The sequence below is a fragment of the Papio anubis genome, chromosome 2, assembly GCF_008728515.1.
Source record: "Papio anubis isolate 15944 chromosome 2, Panubis1.0, whole genome shotgun sequence".
NCBI lineage: Eukaryota > Metazoa > Chordata > Mammalia > Primates > Cercopithecidae > Papio > Papio anubis.
The window spans coordinates 110,833,662-110,851,278 of record NC_044977.1 but is presented as its reverse complement, the minus strand read 5'-3'; the positions used below and the strand labels follow the sequence as shown (position 1 = coordinate 110,851,278).

General features: G+C 37.6%; 1 protein-coding gene across 8 annotated transcripts in view; it reads right to left on the bottom strand.

Moving 5' to 3' along the window:
* The window catches only part of PEX5L (peroxisomal biogenesis factor 5 like), a 244,738-nt gene extending 227,367 nt beyond the window's left edge, over positions 1-17,371 (bottom strand). For all 8 annotated transcript variants that reach the window (XM_017955669.3, XM_017955672.3, XM_017955673.3 and 5 more), the window contains exon 1: positions 16,900-17,371. In XM_017955669.3, the coding sequence (XP_017811158.1) occupies positions 16,900-16,920 (21 nt within the window). In that variant the 5' untranslated portion in view covers positions 16,921-17,371. The remainder of the gene's footprint in view (positions 1-16,899) is intronic.
* Between the last annotated feature and the right edge of the window lie 246 nt (positions 17,372-17,617).

The following is a 17,617-nucleotide window of genomic DNA, read 5'->3' as shown; positions in this document are numbered from 1 at the left end:
TTAAAATCCAGAACAACAAGGCTAGAGTTTTTGGACCACCTTAGTAAAGGCATCATAGAGCCACAGAAATCAGTACAATCAACTTTATTTCACAATCAGGTATAAATGGTCAATACGTAGAAAGCCATTTCTTCTAGCTCTGTGTATTGGTGTCTATTTTAATTGTGTGCATAAAGGAGTGGAAAGTGAGAAGGAAGTGTGCCAAACAATCTTTTCCATTGCTCAGTAGGGTAACATCTTATAGGCTATGTTTAGGGCCATGGAATGGATCATAAAGGTTAGTTTAAGGCCATATAGGGTCACAGTTGGAAATAAAGTCAATAATTTGAACTCCAGGTCTCTGGGATTTTAGGTTTCTCTGTAGACTGTAATTCACTCATATAATCATGCTTACTTAAAGAATGTATATATAAATGCATAAATGTTCCTCCCAGTCAACCAACTCTTTCTGATCTCCAGTAAATCAATGTTTGCCAAGAACTTTCACTGCCCTAAGGTATTAAATTTGCTAACATTCTATAAAAGTGTGCTCCTGGCTCTGGTTGGAGTTTTAGCCTCTGGTTTCTACTTCTGACTTATGAGGCTACCTCATTTTAAATGTGCAAACAGGCAATTTCAGTGATTTAAGGTAGAAGCATACCTTGAGGTTCTAGTTTCCCATTTTTATTTATCATCATATTTCCTCCTTCAATTCTCTCTAAATGGGTATACCAAAGGCAATTCACAATTCTGAATCTAATATAACTGTCAATGAAAATATTTATATTTCCTTGGGACTGGGGAAATCAGAGCGATGAAAGGACATAGAAATACCTCCCACTGCAACTAACTTATTCCATTAATTAGAGGGTATAATTTCCCACATGATCATCTTATTGTGGAATTTTAAATGATGGGAAGTAGTGGTCTCTGTTTTAATGAGATAATCAACTGGATAATGTCCTCCCTCAATAATATAAGGACATTTCTAAAGCAGAGAAGCCAGTATTAAATTTTGGCAACAAATCTGTGAGTGTTCTTATTGACAAGAGTCAGAAATCAAACAATCAGGCTTCTGAATGAATTAATGCACATTTCAATTTTCAAATTTGAGGTGCTCAGAGAAATTAAGAAACTTGTCCAAGGTCACACAGGTAAGAATTGCTACAACTTGGATTAATATCTCATGAAAAATTTTCCCCATGTCTTAAAAACCAGAAGAAAAATATGAAAACAATCTTCTCAGTCAAATAATGCCATGATATTCATTTCACTTATAATAATATAATCCATGGGAATAAATAACAGATGATTATCATTTCAAATAATGAGCAAATCATGCAATTAATTGATAAAATAAAAATTTAAACCAATATAACAAAATATTATAACTAAGTAGAAAAAGTAGAATAAATGTAACATTGGTCTACTTTTATGGTAAAGTTAGATCAACAACTTGTCTCCCAATAAAATCTAATTGTATACATATATCTTATTTTACATATATCTTATATATAACATTTATATGCATGATAAACTCTAGATACTATTTAAATTGCTTTTTTATTACATTAAGTACTATCTCAAAATGTTAATTTATTAAATTTTAGTTTAGAATAATAAAATTATTTTACTGGGAAAAGATTAAGATTCTACCTAGTCATTTTTTGATGTGAATGAGAAAACTGAACCCCACAGAGATAAAATGATATTTCCCAAGTCATGTACTAGTTAGAGCAGAAACAGGTCTAGGATACAAGTGTTTTGCTTGTTGGCTTATATTCTTTCTTTGGTTCTTCACACTTGCCTTAAAAAAATTAGACAGGAATTTGAATGCATTACTCAAGAATAATTGGTTTTTAAAGGGAATAGTTCATTTTCATAATAATTTCAAAGATGCCAGATAAAATGCTTAACCTATACTAGTCTATGGGACTCTTCAGAAGTTTAAATCAAACCAAGCAGACTAATTAAGGCTAATTAAAAGATGAATTCGTTCAACAATCCTTTATTTAATCCAACACGTATTGCTCACCCACCATGTGTAGGCTCTGTGCTAGGCACCACGGTTGAAAAGATGAACAAGATACAGCCAAGAGAACCACCCCACTAGGAAGTATGTAAGGGGGGCCGAGACAGAGTTCTGCACAGGCTCAGGATGCTATGAGAACATGTGGAAGGCATCTAACCCAGCCCTGGAGGTTTCTGGAAGATTCCTTGTAGGAAGAGATGCCTTCAACTGGATTTTGAAGGACAAGCAAGGATCAGTCAGGTAGGTGAGAATGTGGGTGACCCGGTCAAAGAGAACATCATTAGAGAAGGCCAGACACATGGAGGCACAAGTCTTCATCAGTGTCCCTACAGAGGACATGAACTCATCCTTTTTTATGACTGCATAGTATTCCATGGTGTATATGTGCCACATTTTCTTAGTCCAGTCTATCATTGATGGACATTTGGGTTGGTTCCAAGTCTTTACTATTGTGAATAGTTTGGCTTAGTTACTTTAACATTGCTTTATCTATTTAAGCATTTATTAAAACACCAGAATTACGTGCAATACAAGCCACAGGTAAAATAACAATTTTGGACAAATGAGGCACAAAAACACATGTACTTTGGCTCTTAAAATAGAAGATGAGATCAATGCTTCCTTGATATAACACAGAACATTTAATTTCTATTATTTATTGATTCTGGAAGCAGAATATAATCACGTGAATGTGCTAGAAGTTGATTTCTAAAATATTAATTTTAACAAAATCAGCTATGAAAGAAAACATGATTTTTATTTTTGTATTTTTAATTTTACATTGAATAATTTGATCAATGCTATCACATTCTGATTTCTATAATGTTACTTCTTAGTCGCTCCACACTAATTAACTGAAAGTTTAAAATTAATTTTAAGACATTAGGGAACAAATGTTCTATTTAAAATAGATATTTTAATATGAATTGAGATTTGTAAAATAAGAGCTGTGCATATTTCCTCTACAATAATTTTGATCTTGCCATTTAGAAGTAGTTTCCTTTCAACAAAGCTGGTATTTTCTCTCCCTGTATAAATGGATGTTTAAGATCATAAGAGATTAAGAAAACTCCCTCAAATAAATAGCAACAAATTTTTCTCTAGTAAAGTCTTATATTTAAAACAGGGGTTAATTTAAAGGAGGTTAAAACATTAAAGTAATACATGAAACGCTTGGTTAACTACCTTATTAATATTGAATATTTTACAATTTCAAAGTACAAAGTAAAAGATAAAAATATTTAGGTAAGTAATATAATTTTGAGCGGGGATATTTCGGCTTTGTTTATACATACAATCAATATAACATTGAGGCTTTAGAAAAATGTCTCTACATTGGGCTTCTGAGCTCCGGTTAATGCCATAGCCTCAATATTATTCTGGCCTTCCGGCTATTTCTGATTCTAGAGAGGATTTCTGCATAAAAGATGGGTGTTTCGTGGCTGTTCTGTACTCCACTAAGCAAGTGCACCCCAACCTACACAAAGGTGCTCTCAGAGTATTACATGTGTAAATGTTACAGGTGCTGAGTGCAGAGTATTGGTAAAACTATATGGATTTGACATCTGTGTTGAGTAAGTGGTAGAAACAATGCATCAGTGATTTCTACCCTCCAAGGCCACCACAATGTTCCAGAAAACTTGCAGAATCCTTTTATCCCCTGTTAGTTGAGTCATTTTGCAGTGGCTGAGGTACAGACATGGAGAAATGGCCTGAATTTGCTATGCAGGCGCAAGCAATAGAGTGAAAAACAGAAGACCCAGATTCTACTCCTCAGTCCCCAACTGATTTGACAAGGAAGTTTCGGCGAGGCGGTCAAACCTGTGTGTTGCATTCTCTTTATCAGCATGACAGAGATAAAATATCTATCTTTTGCCAACCTCACTGAGGCACTCTAAAGATTAACTTTTATGAACATCTCACTCTCACAAAAAGTGACTATTGTAGCAGAGGTATCAGCATTATATCACAAATAAGAATCTGCTATATCAGGGATAGCTTTACAGGAAAATGTCTTATTTGCAGAATGAGGAGACATACGGCAGCATGCTCCCAAACAGCATGTCCTCTGAAGAATTAGGAGAGGTTGATCTTTGGCTTTGTAAGAAATATCAAGCATCTCAATATCAGCAACATTTTAAAATGTATTTTCCATTATATGGTTAGTAGTAAACTGGGGGAATTGGTCCTGACCAAGCACTCACAGATGTATGGTATCACTAATTACAGGCCTGATAATAATAGAATCCTAGAGCTGGAAGGAAAGCCAGTAATCCTTTAAAGAGACCATCTTCTATAAAAGCCTTAGCAAACACATACAATCTGTGTTTGAATATATTTGGTAAAATAGAGCTAATTTATTCACCTTTCACCACTCATCTACACACACACACACACACACAGAGAGAGAGAGAGAGAGAGAGAGACAGAGAGAGAGAGAGTAGCTCCTTGGTAGAGGAGACTCCCTTCAGAGCCATACTTATGATTGTGCAGATTGGCTGTGCAAAGATGTCTGGATGAGGGGACACTATTCAGGTCTGAAATCCAACCCTCTACCTCACATACCAAGTGTGTGCCTGGATGTGGGATTGTGTTCTCCAGGAAAAACCATAGTCTTTGCATATTTGGTTCACCCAGAAAGGGTACATTTTTATTATTTGCAGAAAGGTAGTACATGTCACTGGCATTGCTATTTCTTGTCTCCTTTTAGAAAGACCTCTGTGTTGACATGTGGTTTTTGAATCTTCTTAGCCTATAACTGAATGGGAAGAATCACTCCTCCATATTTCAGGCTCACATATAAGAGTAACTGTGGGAGATATAATAAGATCCCATGGTTCAGATAGGTGCATAAAATAGACCAGTTCACTGGATGACCATTGTAGGACCATTGTGAGTACAGTTCCTTCCTTGGATCTGATGTGAAAAGCTGTGTGTGTGTGTGAGAGAGAGAGACAGAGAGAGAGAAAGAGAGAGAGAGAGAGAGAAAGGGAGCTCACATGTGCATGCATGTGTAACTGGGGAGGTCAGGGCTGGGGGTGTAAGCAACCCTTACAACAGGGTATAAGCAAATGACAGCCTCTGACAGCAGTTCCAACATCATAATGTTCTGTCATAGTCTCAGTTGTCTCAGGGGTGTGTGTGTTAGCATTATTATCAAAATTGTTGTTGACAACCAGCTGAAGTGGTGAGGAGGTGTCTAGAACTTTAGAGGGATGGTTTCTAATTCCACATGACCTTGGCTGGTTAGAGATACAGTTAGAAACCATTAGAAGAATCTATTACATTTCTAAGTCTGCAGCCCCAGATTGTCCTCCAGCTTTAAAGAGGTTGAACCCATTAAACTGCATAGACTGCTTTGACAGTGGAGTGTTGGTTAATTACAGTGGCAATCTAATTATAAGGTTTATAAGGTTTCCCTGTAATCGATTTCATTTCAAGTGTGTAGAAACTTCACTTGATATGCATTTGCTTCCAAAGCTCATGGGAATGGACCAGATCCTGGGGCTGTGTGTATCTTAGAATCAGGGAGACCATCCCAACTGCACTTTGGAGTCATTACTCAGGACAGTAAGGACTCTTCTGAGTATTTCACACATTCATTCACTCATTCATTCATTTAATCATCAAGTCATCTATTCATTCAATAAGTACTACATAAAGAGTATATACTTTGCACTACTAGTTTCCAAGAATATAAAGATGTATTGGATTTGGTTGCTGCCACAGCTCAAGAAGTTGGGGAGACTGACAAAAATAATTAAAGCTATACATTAATTATGGTATTATCAATGCATATAAGCTGCTAAAGCAGCATCAAGAAAAACATCCTTAATTCTGCATTGCTGGGAGAGGGGTGGTGGTGCAGAGCAGCACTCACTGAGGGTGAGTTTGATGGGAATAGTGACAGATGAGTAAACATTCAGAGTGTATGCAAGGCAAGGAATTCAGGATGAGAAAATAAAAAAAATCTAGAATTATGAGAAAACGAGAAAAGTAAGCATCTGCCACTATTTCGAATGATAGGTATAACAGGCACGCTGGGGCTAAAGTCTTTATTCCACAGATGATATGTAAGAAACATTTTGGTAGCTCTACAAAAACATAAGAGCCAGTGTAATTCATAAATTATTGTATGCTAAGACCCTTATACCTTCATTATCTCATCTAATCCTTATGAAGTCATCACAATGTGTGGGTACTTTTCTTATCTCCCTGTCACAGGTGAGGAAAGTAGGGGTTAGGGAGGATAAGTTCGAGCAAAATCATAGACACTATGTGGTGAAGCCATGGTTTGAACTTGGGGCTGTCATGCTGGAGAAGAAGCTCTTAAGCACTATGTTTTGTTTCCTCTTCAAATGTGAGGAATTATGAAGCGATGTATGATGAATGCCATCAGAAGCCTTTCAGCATTCTTTCTTCTTACTTATTTTTTTTTTTTCATTTTGGGACTAGGCAATTAATTGAAGAAATCTGAGCCATCAAGACCTAGCCCTCAGGTTCCTCACATGTGAAATGACCAAGTTGTGCTATGTGAACTCTAAAGACCTTTATACCTCCAAGATTCCATTTTAATTTAATCTTTCCCCAAGCTTAAGAACACTTTCTTTTTGTCTTACATAAGTCTTCATAAAGGGTTACATAAGAGACTGTATATCAATATTAATGACTCAAATGCACAGGGCATCTTGATTATCATCATCCTTTGGATGAATATGAAACATGAATGTGCCCAATATTTTACATTAAATTCCTGCACATGAAGGAAAAAGATGTTCTTATCACTAAGGTACATGATATGTATTTTAATTCTCTAATTAATTGCTGAACTCTTTACATGGCTCTTTCTAATATCTCAAAAAGAAGAGGAGTGAGCAGCAGATGGACACTGATCAACGATAGAGGAACCATTCTACTCTTCTCTGCTACATGATTTAATAAGCCAATATAAGCTAGTTCTACCATATTCTCTTAGAGTCCTGTCTCTAATGGCAGGTAGTACTAAATAAACACAGGCTTAAAGATAATTATTTCCTTTCAATTCTTATCTCTCAAGCCAGGCTGGACTCTAGTCAATTCACGATAGAGACCAAGGTGTCTATTTTACATTCAAGCGATGTCTCAACATGTTACGGTGGACATTCACTTAAAAAAACTTCCCCAAATCCAAACTCTCTTTCTACATTTGGGAAACTGCTCACACTCTCAGTCTTAGTGAGAAGCCAATATGCACTTTTACAGACTATCTTGGAGCCCAGGTATGAAAGTGTGGCTCAGCTCCACCAATCAGCCATATCTGCCCTCCATTTTGAAACAGGGATTTTGGACACAGACAAGCAGCCATGGTAGAGAGTCCATCTTGGCAGTAAGGGCAGCCACTGAAGCTCTAACGTGGGGTTTCTGTGGGCAGCAGCAGCAGCGGGGTAGTGGCGGAACCAGTGCACCAAGCTCTGCTGTTCTTTGTACTGTGAAGGCAGCAGTGGAGTCCACACTGACCTGTTCAGGGCTTGACTTGGGCTCTGCCCCTGCCTGTTCCCTGGACCCTTCACCCCTAGGCTAGATCTAGAAGTCTGCCAGTGCCCCAGTGTACTTTTTTTCTAACATCATTTGTTTTAAAATAGTCTCTCAAGCTTACAGAAAAATTACAAAAATAGTACAATGGACTCCCATGTACCTTTTCCCCAGATTTAGCAGTTTTTAATATTTTGCTGAATTGCTTTATCATTCTCTTTCATTCCTTCTCCCTCCCTCTCTCTCTCTCTGTATATATATACACACACATACATACACATAAGATTATTAAATATACACACCATGCTTTTTATCACTTCATAGAGTATGCATATATCCTATGAACAAGGATTTTTTTTTAACATAGCCACAGTATAGTCATCCAATTCAAAAATGTAAAAACAAATATAATAGTGATCAAAAGTCCATATTCGAGTTCTGGTCAATAGTGTGTGCCAAGGGTGTCCTTACAGCAATTTCCTTCCTAGCCCAAGATCCAGTCTAGGATTATATATTGCATTTAGTTGTCATATCTCTTTGGTCTCCTTTTAATTTGCAACGGCTTCTCAGCTTTTTCTTGTTTTTCATGACATTGATATTTTGGAAAAACACAATCTGTTTATTTTATAGAGTAACCTATATTTTGGGTTTGTCTGTTTTCTCATAATTAGAGTCAGGTTGTGCATTTTTGGCACAATTATTACCTGAGTGATGCTGTCTCTTTTTCAGAGCATCATATCCAGAGGCACATGCTCCATCTGTCCATTATTGGTGATGTTGATTTTGATGACTTAGTTAAGGTGTTATCCAATTTAGCCATTGAAAATTTCCTTTTTTTTCTTTTGTAATTTATGGATGACATTTTGATGCTACGTAAATACCTTGTTCCCAAACTGCCCTCCTCCTCAGAGTTAACATCCATTGATCATTCTTATTTGAGTCACTTTTTTACTATGGTGATTGCAAAATGGTAATTTTTAAATCTTCATCATTCTTTCTATGCTTATTCAAATGGCCGGTCTAGTCAGTCCAAGGAGAAACAGTGATGAAAACCTTTAGAACAAGAAATGTTCTAAATTTCTAATTCAATTTTTCAGGGCACTTTATTTCACTTGTAAAACATGCTTACAGGCCATATTCTCTTCTATTGTTAGCCAAATGACTGCTAAAGCAACATATAAAATATCAAATAGTTATACTACAACTGAAAAGCAGGAAAATGTCAATTTTAATGACTAAATGCCAAACATCTAGATATTTGGAAACGGTTAGTGGTTTATTGTAATATTTAGTTTCATGTTGATTTTCAAATGTAATAAGTCTTAAAATAGAGAATAATGGTGTAATGAAAATAATATACCAGGGTAAGACAGATTTCACTTCAGCACTAGCTCTGTTAACTAACCAGTATGGGACTTTCTGAGCAAGTCTTTTAACTTTTCTGGGCCTCAGTTTCCCTATCTGTGAGATGAGATGGTTGAAGAAAACTTTTTCAAAGGCTCTTTAAACAAAGGATTCTTTGACCTCAAAATTGAACATTAGCACAATCGTTGGAGACGTAAGGAACTGTTAACCTAGAAAATTTTAATCAACACATTTAGATTTAAGATTATTTTGTTATAAAGACCAAATACCTGTGAAATAACTCTCAAGTGATTTAGAGAATAGAAACATCAGAACAATTTGTAGAACAATTTAATAAAAAGAAGCTAAGCAGTTTTAGGCTGCCTGAATAGGTATCTTTCCCAAGAGATAGATAATATTGCAATGGTTGGAATTCACCTGATCACATCTCTAGGAGTGTGTCTTGTTTGAAGAGCCATATTTTCATGGAGCCTTTAAAACATCATAAATATCATTATGAGAAATGATTGAGTGCCCTGTTTATCTTGGAGGAGAAAAGATTTAAGGGAACGGGGACATAATAGTTCTCTAAACAAATAGTTTCTTTTTTTTTATTTTTTAGTAGAGACAGGGTTTCATCATGTTGGCCAGGCTGGTCTCGAACTCCTGACCTCAAGTGATCCGCCTGACTCAGCCTCCCAAAGTGCTGGGATTACAGGCGTGAGCCACCTCTGTTTGTTTGTTCTCCAAACAAATTGTTTAGATAACTATTATGTCCCCACTCTCTTAAAATAAATTACAAATAAATAAAACTACTTATTTATTTATTTGTAAATAAAACAAATAAATATGTTAGGTGAAGCATCATAGGTTTGTTTTGCATTTTTCCAAAAGGAAAAACTACAACAAATCGGCTGGTTGTTATGGAGTCAATATAATGAAGACATTTTTATTCAAGTATAATTGTGATAGTTGCTCTTTCCAGCTCTTCTTTCAGGGACTTTCTCTTGCCTCTGTGATGTCGGAAAGCTACACAGGAATTAAGCTTTCTGCTAGGTCTCAGCTCAATAGATCACACATTGTTTTTTACCTACAGTTTTCTCAGACCAGTGCTTCTCAAATGTTAATGTGCATATAAATCACTGGGTTCGTTGAAAAAAATCACTTCCTGATTCAGTAGGTCTGGAGTTGGACCTGAGATTCTGCATTTCCAATAAGCTCCCATGTATCTCATGTGTACATAATCCCCTGCCAAATCAAATGTTATATCCCTACATGATCAGCAGCTCACTGAGGATGGGAATGCATGTTACAGTTAACACGTAACATTCAAAGGAGGTGAAGAGGTGCTTTGCAGCTCTAGCAGCTTCATTTGCTCATGGTGTTTTTTCTTTTTTCTTACTTTCTTAAGGAGGTTCCGTATTTGCTGAACTTTTACTGTTTCTGATCACTTTTCATGATAGTACTGGCAGGGCTCTGTCAGATGTCCACCCAAATACTGACAGACAGGTAATATTTTCCCCAGAAAATGTTGGATTTTGCTGGTCATTACTTCAGTAGACTACAACCATTTTGATAGGGACACAAACTTACATATACCTAGTGTGAGTCTTTCCCATGGTGCTTTTCACTAGGTTTTTCCACAAAGCATAATGTCGTGGAATAGGGGCCTATGTGTGCACAGTGTCACTGTGATCTGCTCACCCGTATCTCTCCCTTCACCCTACACCTCTTCCATCTCCAAGAGGGCATCTTGCCAAACTGGGTGCTATATGCGGTACATTCTTATTGTCTCCACCTTGAGGAAACTTTTTACCTTACCCTAATTTAACACCAGTTTTAACCCTCAAGGCTGTATAGAACAATGTTATCCCTTTCCTAAATAGCCAGCCCTTCAAATACTTATATAGAGTCATCATAGTCTCCTTGAGTCTTTACTTTCCCAGCCAAATATCACCAGTGCTTTCAATCATTATTCATATGACATAGTTATGAATTCCTCTACCATACCAGTTGCTTTAAGAACCACATGATTTTTAAGAGGGTGTGTGGGAGTGGGGATTTTTGTGACTCCCTAGGTAGATTTCTGGCATCACAACACCACCATTCTTCTCCTGGAATTTCCATGATTCATAGATCACCATATGGCATTCTGTTTGGGGAAAATAACTTGCTACATCTCGTCTCACTTGCAGGGTTTATCTGGTTTTCGAGAGGTATGTGCACATGTGTAGAAACTTTGGGGAGTTGTGCATGCGCCTGAAATTCAAACTATTTCACTTGGGTCAGGTTAACCCCATTTTGGAGCTGCTGGCAGGGATTTTTGTCTTTTTTTTTTTTTTTCAAGGAAATGGCAAATAAACAGCCTCTTCCTATCTAAATGAGCTCATTAATTTTCATCTGTGCTATTTCTAACAGTGGTTTCTAAAAATCAGTCCAAAAGTTGGATCCATTTAGTGAAATCTTACATGGAGTATGATAATGGATATTTATCTAATGGGGTTTTAATAAAAGAAATAGTGTATTGGTTACTAACTAGTAAGAATCAGTCAGCATTACATTATAAGATAACATTGGCAGTGCGTTGTATTATTACATCCTGAGCTTTCAACAGTCAGCAATTGTCTTGATAGTTAATGAATAGAGTATTAACTATCTTGCTGTTTATACTCTATAATATAGTAATATATAAGCTATAATAATTTTTCTTAGCAGACTGGGAAAGAAAGTCTCTCATTTGGTATCCCTACTAAAGGGGATGGTCTAAGTGAGGTGAGGTAGATGTGGATGAGGTGGGGGTTAAGGAAGAGGTCACTGAAAGAAACATAACCTCCACTTCACAGCACTCTGGCCTCGGATCCATGCAGTAGTTCAAGATGATTTGTGTTTTACACGTTCTGAATTATGAAAAGGTGAAAACTGTTTCAGGAACTTGGTAACCAGTTTTCTCTGTCAGCATATTTGAAATTATATTTTTAGATGTCCCAAACATTCAGATTGGACTTAGGGCTCTTAATAAGGACACACTAGGCTGGGGTTTACCTTTACCTTTAGCATTAGAATTGCACACTGGTTTTCCTATAAATGTATCAAGAAGGTAATTTTAAAATATAAAACCTTTTAACAGCTTTAGCTTATGTTGGAAACATGTGATCTCAATGAAAAGTGTAAAAAAGCAGCCTGCCAGATGTTTTGACTACATGGTGTATCGCATCTTAATGTTTCCAGGGTTGGCAGTGGTAATACTAAAGATTCAAAATTGTAGAGTTAACAAGTTGTGTTTTAACCTTTTCTTATTCTTTACTTTAAAAATGTTTCATAATAAAAACATTTATATGCTGAAATTTTTACTTTGAAACACATGTTTTTAGGAGGAATATTTATAAACTATAAATAAAATCTATAAAGACTATATTGTGTTTCTTATAGTAAGTATATAAACTGTTGGCCAGTATGGCTGGGGAATGAGATTTTCAGATAATCAAATATTCTGCTAATGCATATCATAATTATTATAACTTTCAAGTGTTAAAAGCTCAACACTACACCCATACCAAACATGATTTGCATGTGAATATACAGGAAGACACTTCAGAATCTTGCTGGAGCTTGTGTCATAATTTTGAGCAACAGCTTAAATGTATATGAATTTGCGTCAATAGAGTTCTAGTTAACATTTCATCATACTTATGCTCATCATTACTTATAAGATGACTTTTGAGGAAGAAGACCAGGTGCCATTTGAACTGGGGTAAAAAGAGGGAGAGGAAGGCAGCAGCGACCACTGACCAAAACAACTCAACAAACCCCAGCATTGCTCATTCTCCTGAAAATATCACCCTTGCTCCAATTCTAAACTAATCTCAAAGATTCACCTCTGAAAATGTGTGTGTGTGTGTGTGTGTGCGTGCGGGTGGTGTACTGCTATTAGTTATATCTTTGCTAGCAGTTAATGCCTTAGCAAAGGGTTAAGAAAGAAACAACACAGGATAGAAAAGGGTGGGCCGGGCGCTGTGGTTCATGCCTGTAATCCTAGCACTGTGGGAGGCCAAGGCACATGGATCGCTTCAACTCAGGAGTTCGAGACCAGCCTGGACAACATGGCGAAACCCCATCTCTACAAAAAATACAAAAATGAGCTGGGCATGGTGGTGTGCACCTGTAGTCCCAGTTACTTGGGAGACTGAGGTGGGAGAATTGCTTGAGCCAGGGAGGCATAGCAAGCAGTGAGCCGAGATCCAGCCACTGTACCCCAGTTTGGGCGACAGAGCAAGACCCTGTCTCGAGAATAAAAAAAGGTGGTACCAGGAGGGAAAAAAGTGGATCTGTTAGAGAGGTGGAAGTACCCATGATAAATATCATCTGCTTTACAGTTTTGCTGAGGGCCTCAATTATGATAACCTACTGTTTAGGGTATTGAAAACAACATTCTACAGTCTTACCTTTGATTGGTTTCTTATGTGTGTTGTTTCTAGTGAACCCAGATAAATCCCCAGGGGCGAGATCTGATGTATTAACATAACATATTACCTAAGCTATTCCCCTTTGTGAAGATTTTAAGAAAAATCTTAAGTAAAGCCGTATCGAAAAACAAATGCAAAACTCCCCTGGGGGAAAACAAATGGCTACTTTTCAAGCAGTTAATAATCTTATAATTTTTGTCAGTTAGATTTTCTTTAGTTTATGTCTTGTGAAGCTACAGCGTGTGGAATGATTCCCCAGACAGCTTGAATAAGTCAAAAAGTCTGCTTTGAATGCCTATAATAAAGATCAGTTACAATTACAAATAGATTTTTTGTTTGATTGCCTTCTGAAACAACTTTCTTTTATTAAGAAAAATACCATTACTGTGGATTCTTCAATAACAATTCAAAAAATTTTAGTTGAAAATTGAAATTATATTTCTCTGTATTTATACCACCCCAGAAAAAAAAGAGCTTGGTTAAGAAAATATTGAGAGACATGTAATAATTTGCTCTAAGTGGAAATGTTAACTCATATGCACATACGCAAATAAACACCTCAGCCCTCAACATACACAGGTATTGGTGGAATTAAGACCATAGGCCCTCCATGAGCAATAGAGTTTTGTCAGAACTGATGCTAAAGTATATTCAATCATCATCAGTCCCCTTCGTCAAAGAGAAAAACAAGTAAATCTAAAACAGTCACTAAAGAAGCAACCTTTGCTTCAGCTACTGGGGTGACTAATTCCCCTTGGAAATAATTGGTAAGACAGCTGGATAAACAAACACAGCTCCAGGACCCTGCTCCTAAGAAATATACCTGCAGCCTTTACTATGAAACCAAGAAATATCTGTTACTCTATGCTCTATCTGTAATAGATGCCAACTTTTATCTTCTAATGAACTAGCAGAGCAAACCAAATGTGTGTTTTTAAAACTCTGTGGTTTCTAAAATGAATTCGGATTCTACCATAAACCAGATGAATTAGCCATATGTATGAGAATTAATAGACTTTATTTGCAAAATCATTAAGTTGCAAAAACAAAGGCACCACAGGAGTTTAAAATTAGACTATTTTTAAGTCTTCCTGAGAACACCTGCCCCTACTTCAAACTGCTAATTTACAAAGCTCTTTATTTTAAAATCTCTTGGATATAGAAAAGAGAAGAATTAGAATGCATAGCAAATGATTGCAAATATTTCTGTTTCACTCTTGTTTTAAGGTATCAGTCAAGTAACACGATGTTTCAAATAAACTCCAAAGCTGGCAGAAATGTTAGTAAATCTGCTTATCCCTGGTCCACTTTACCAAATATGGATTCAGATTTTAATTATACACATTTTGGAGTGTTTGGAATATGTTTCTTCTCATCTGTGATTAGAGTCAGGTACACACAGGAAGACGATAGTATCTCTGATAAGGAAACGTTCTTTAAGTATACCAACAAAATGGAAATTTTGTCTATAGGCTAAGTAATATTCTTTGGGGAAGAGATATGAGTTTAAAATGTAAGCCAGCAAGTATATTATAAATCAATCTGTAATAGGTATTTTTTTGTTGGGGGGAACAGATGCCCATTCAGATAATCACACTATTGAATAACTACTAAACATACCTACTAAGGCCTCGGAAGTTTTATGTCTAACATTAATGGTTAATAGTAAATAGGAAAAAAGTATTATGCTCTGAAATTTTGGTGAACATATTGATTACAGTCTTTATTTAGTAATGTTTTAATTTAAGCTTGGCAGCAAAGATTTGTGAGTTTTACTGCAAGTCATCATATTTGCTGTTACAGCAGCGCACAAGCAAAAGACATTAAGTTGGGAGAATATGCAGAGTCTTATATTTTGTTTATTCTTTCTAAGTGAAATTAAACCCTCAGACATTGTTCTAGGCAACTCAAGTTTCAATAACATTCTCCTTTGAGATATTGAGAAAATTGAGTTGAGATTGTTTTTAGGTGCATGAATTTACCATATTGTTGCTTCGATTCTTCATTCACAGTAACATATTTTTTAAGCAACAAATCAATACTGTGCAAAGTTTTTGTTAATTTCCCTTTAGTGGTCAGTTGTCAATTTTGTGTAAATGAACAATTTTTTGAGGGTTGACTCTATTAAAATCTTCCTGTTTTACTCTTGTGAAGAAACTGTTTAAAAAACAGATAATATATAACATTGTAATTATCATTCTTGGGTGAAGATGAAGCATAAAATGATAGTAATAATTCTTTGGTAATTTTTTCAGCAGTCATTGTTTGAATTCTTCTTTGTTACTAAACTTTTCAGTTGGTGTAGCTTTTATAAGAAACATGCGGATCACATTGATCATATATAATATTTAAAAATATACTTCATTCACTAATTTTTGTCTATCAAATGTGATATAATTACATTAATAATTTTCAAAACAGGATGATGTAAGTCACATGGGAAATATTTTGGAATTCTGGCACTGTATATTGAGAATTCTTATAAAATTTGAGACTATGATAAAATACTGTGTTTTCTTTAAAAATGGATTATAGTCCAAAAGAATTTCCCTAAGATATGGAAATTAAATCTGGGTAGTACTAGGTAATAAATGTAACAACATATTTATCTATTTCAAATTTCTCTAAAAGACACAGAAGCAAAATCCTCAGTACTCATAAATGTTACACATCAGGATAAAGGCATCACACATAATGATTGTATTTTACCATCTTTGGAATGGAAAGGAAGCCCAAACATCAAGCCTGATGACTAAACCATTTAGGTGCAACAAAAAGAGCCCAGTTAATACTTTAGAAAGCTGAGTTAGTATTTTATTTTTCTCCCAAAGCATATATCTGCCTTTATAAGAAAGAACTAACCATATGAATGAGAACTGAAGTCAAGGTTAAAGTAATCTTGCCCAAGAGAGTAGAGTGTTTGCATCGGAAAGAAGCAGCGGCTCAGCTCAGATGAACATTAATAACAACCAGAGGCAGCACCTCCCCTGAAAAACATTAGAGCTCCTTGGACATGTGTTTGAAATTCATCCACCCAAGTCATCCTGTGACTATTGGAGTAGATGACAATGTCCCATAATGTGAAGGGGGAAAATACAGTATAAATCGTTTTTTAAATATAACACTTTAAAAAATGAAACGAAAGTGACAGTGTTCTAAGTCAAGCAACCTTTTCAGACGGTAAAGGAAAAGCTTTGTCTTTCCTATTATTGTTTGCCCTTCAGTTGACATACATGCTGAGATGCATCAATAGGATTACAACGGAAACACGGTCATCTCCAGGGTTTCCTCTGTTTCGATTCCTTGATCCTGTTTAAAGAAACAGGCTCAGGGAATGCACAGAAGACAAACTTCCCCAATCGAAGTTCTGAGGTCTTCCCTCCCCTTCTCCCACCCTTGGAGACCGGTCTAGTTTTTCCGGCAGCACCGGACAGAAATGTCACGGTCATGTTGCATCACTTCACTTGTTGAGTTGTGCGAAGGCAGTACTTGACCACAGAAACTTGGTGAACCGCCTTGCTCTTAAATTAGCCCCCAAGATTTCTCTCCAGCCCTCTAGAAATGTCTTACCTGCATGTGTCCCTGGTACATTCTGCTTCGGTTTCTTCAGGGCTCCCTGAGGCCACCGGATGCTTTTTCCCCGTGCTTCCTTGCCCACCAAAAAAGGGGAGAAGGTGGGTGCACAGCGGGTTCTCAGAGGGTGCTCCTGAACCCCCTGGAGCTCCGGGTACTGGCCGGCCGGGCGGCCACTCGGCAGCGCTGCGGGCTGCCGGGAACTGTTCTCCGCTCGGGGTGCTGAAAGCGGACGCGGGAGAGCGCGCAGAGGAGGCGAGGAGCCGGGTCGGCCACGCTCTCCGGCAGGCGCGGGTCCTGCTCGCGGGGCGTCTCTAGAACTCACTCCTTCTTCGCCGAACTCTTTCTCGCTTCCTGCCAGGATGCCTCATGTCTCTCTCACTCTCTGAGCTGCGAACCCCCTCCTCCCAGCCCTGACGTGAGCGCCTACACCAGCCGCCGCCGCAGCTGCCGAGCGGGGCGCGCGCCGTCCTCCCGGCCGCGTGCCTGCCGAGAGGCCGCGGGGCCGGGCACGCGCGCGCGTTCCTAGTGGGCCTGGGAGCGGCCCGAGGGCGGCCCTGGGCGGTGCGCGCTCCCCGAGCGCGTCCTCGGGGCTGCGCGCGCGCGGCGGCAAGGCGAGGTGCCTGCGGGCGGTGGTCGCGCTGGTGTTAAACGCCCGCGGCGCGGCGTTCAGGTGCGGCGTCGGCGGGCAGTGCGTTTCTAGCGGAGGGGATGG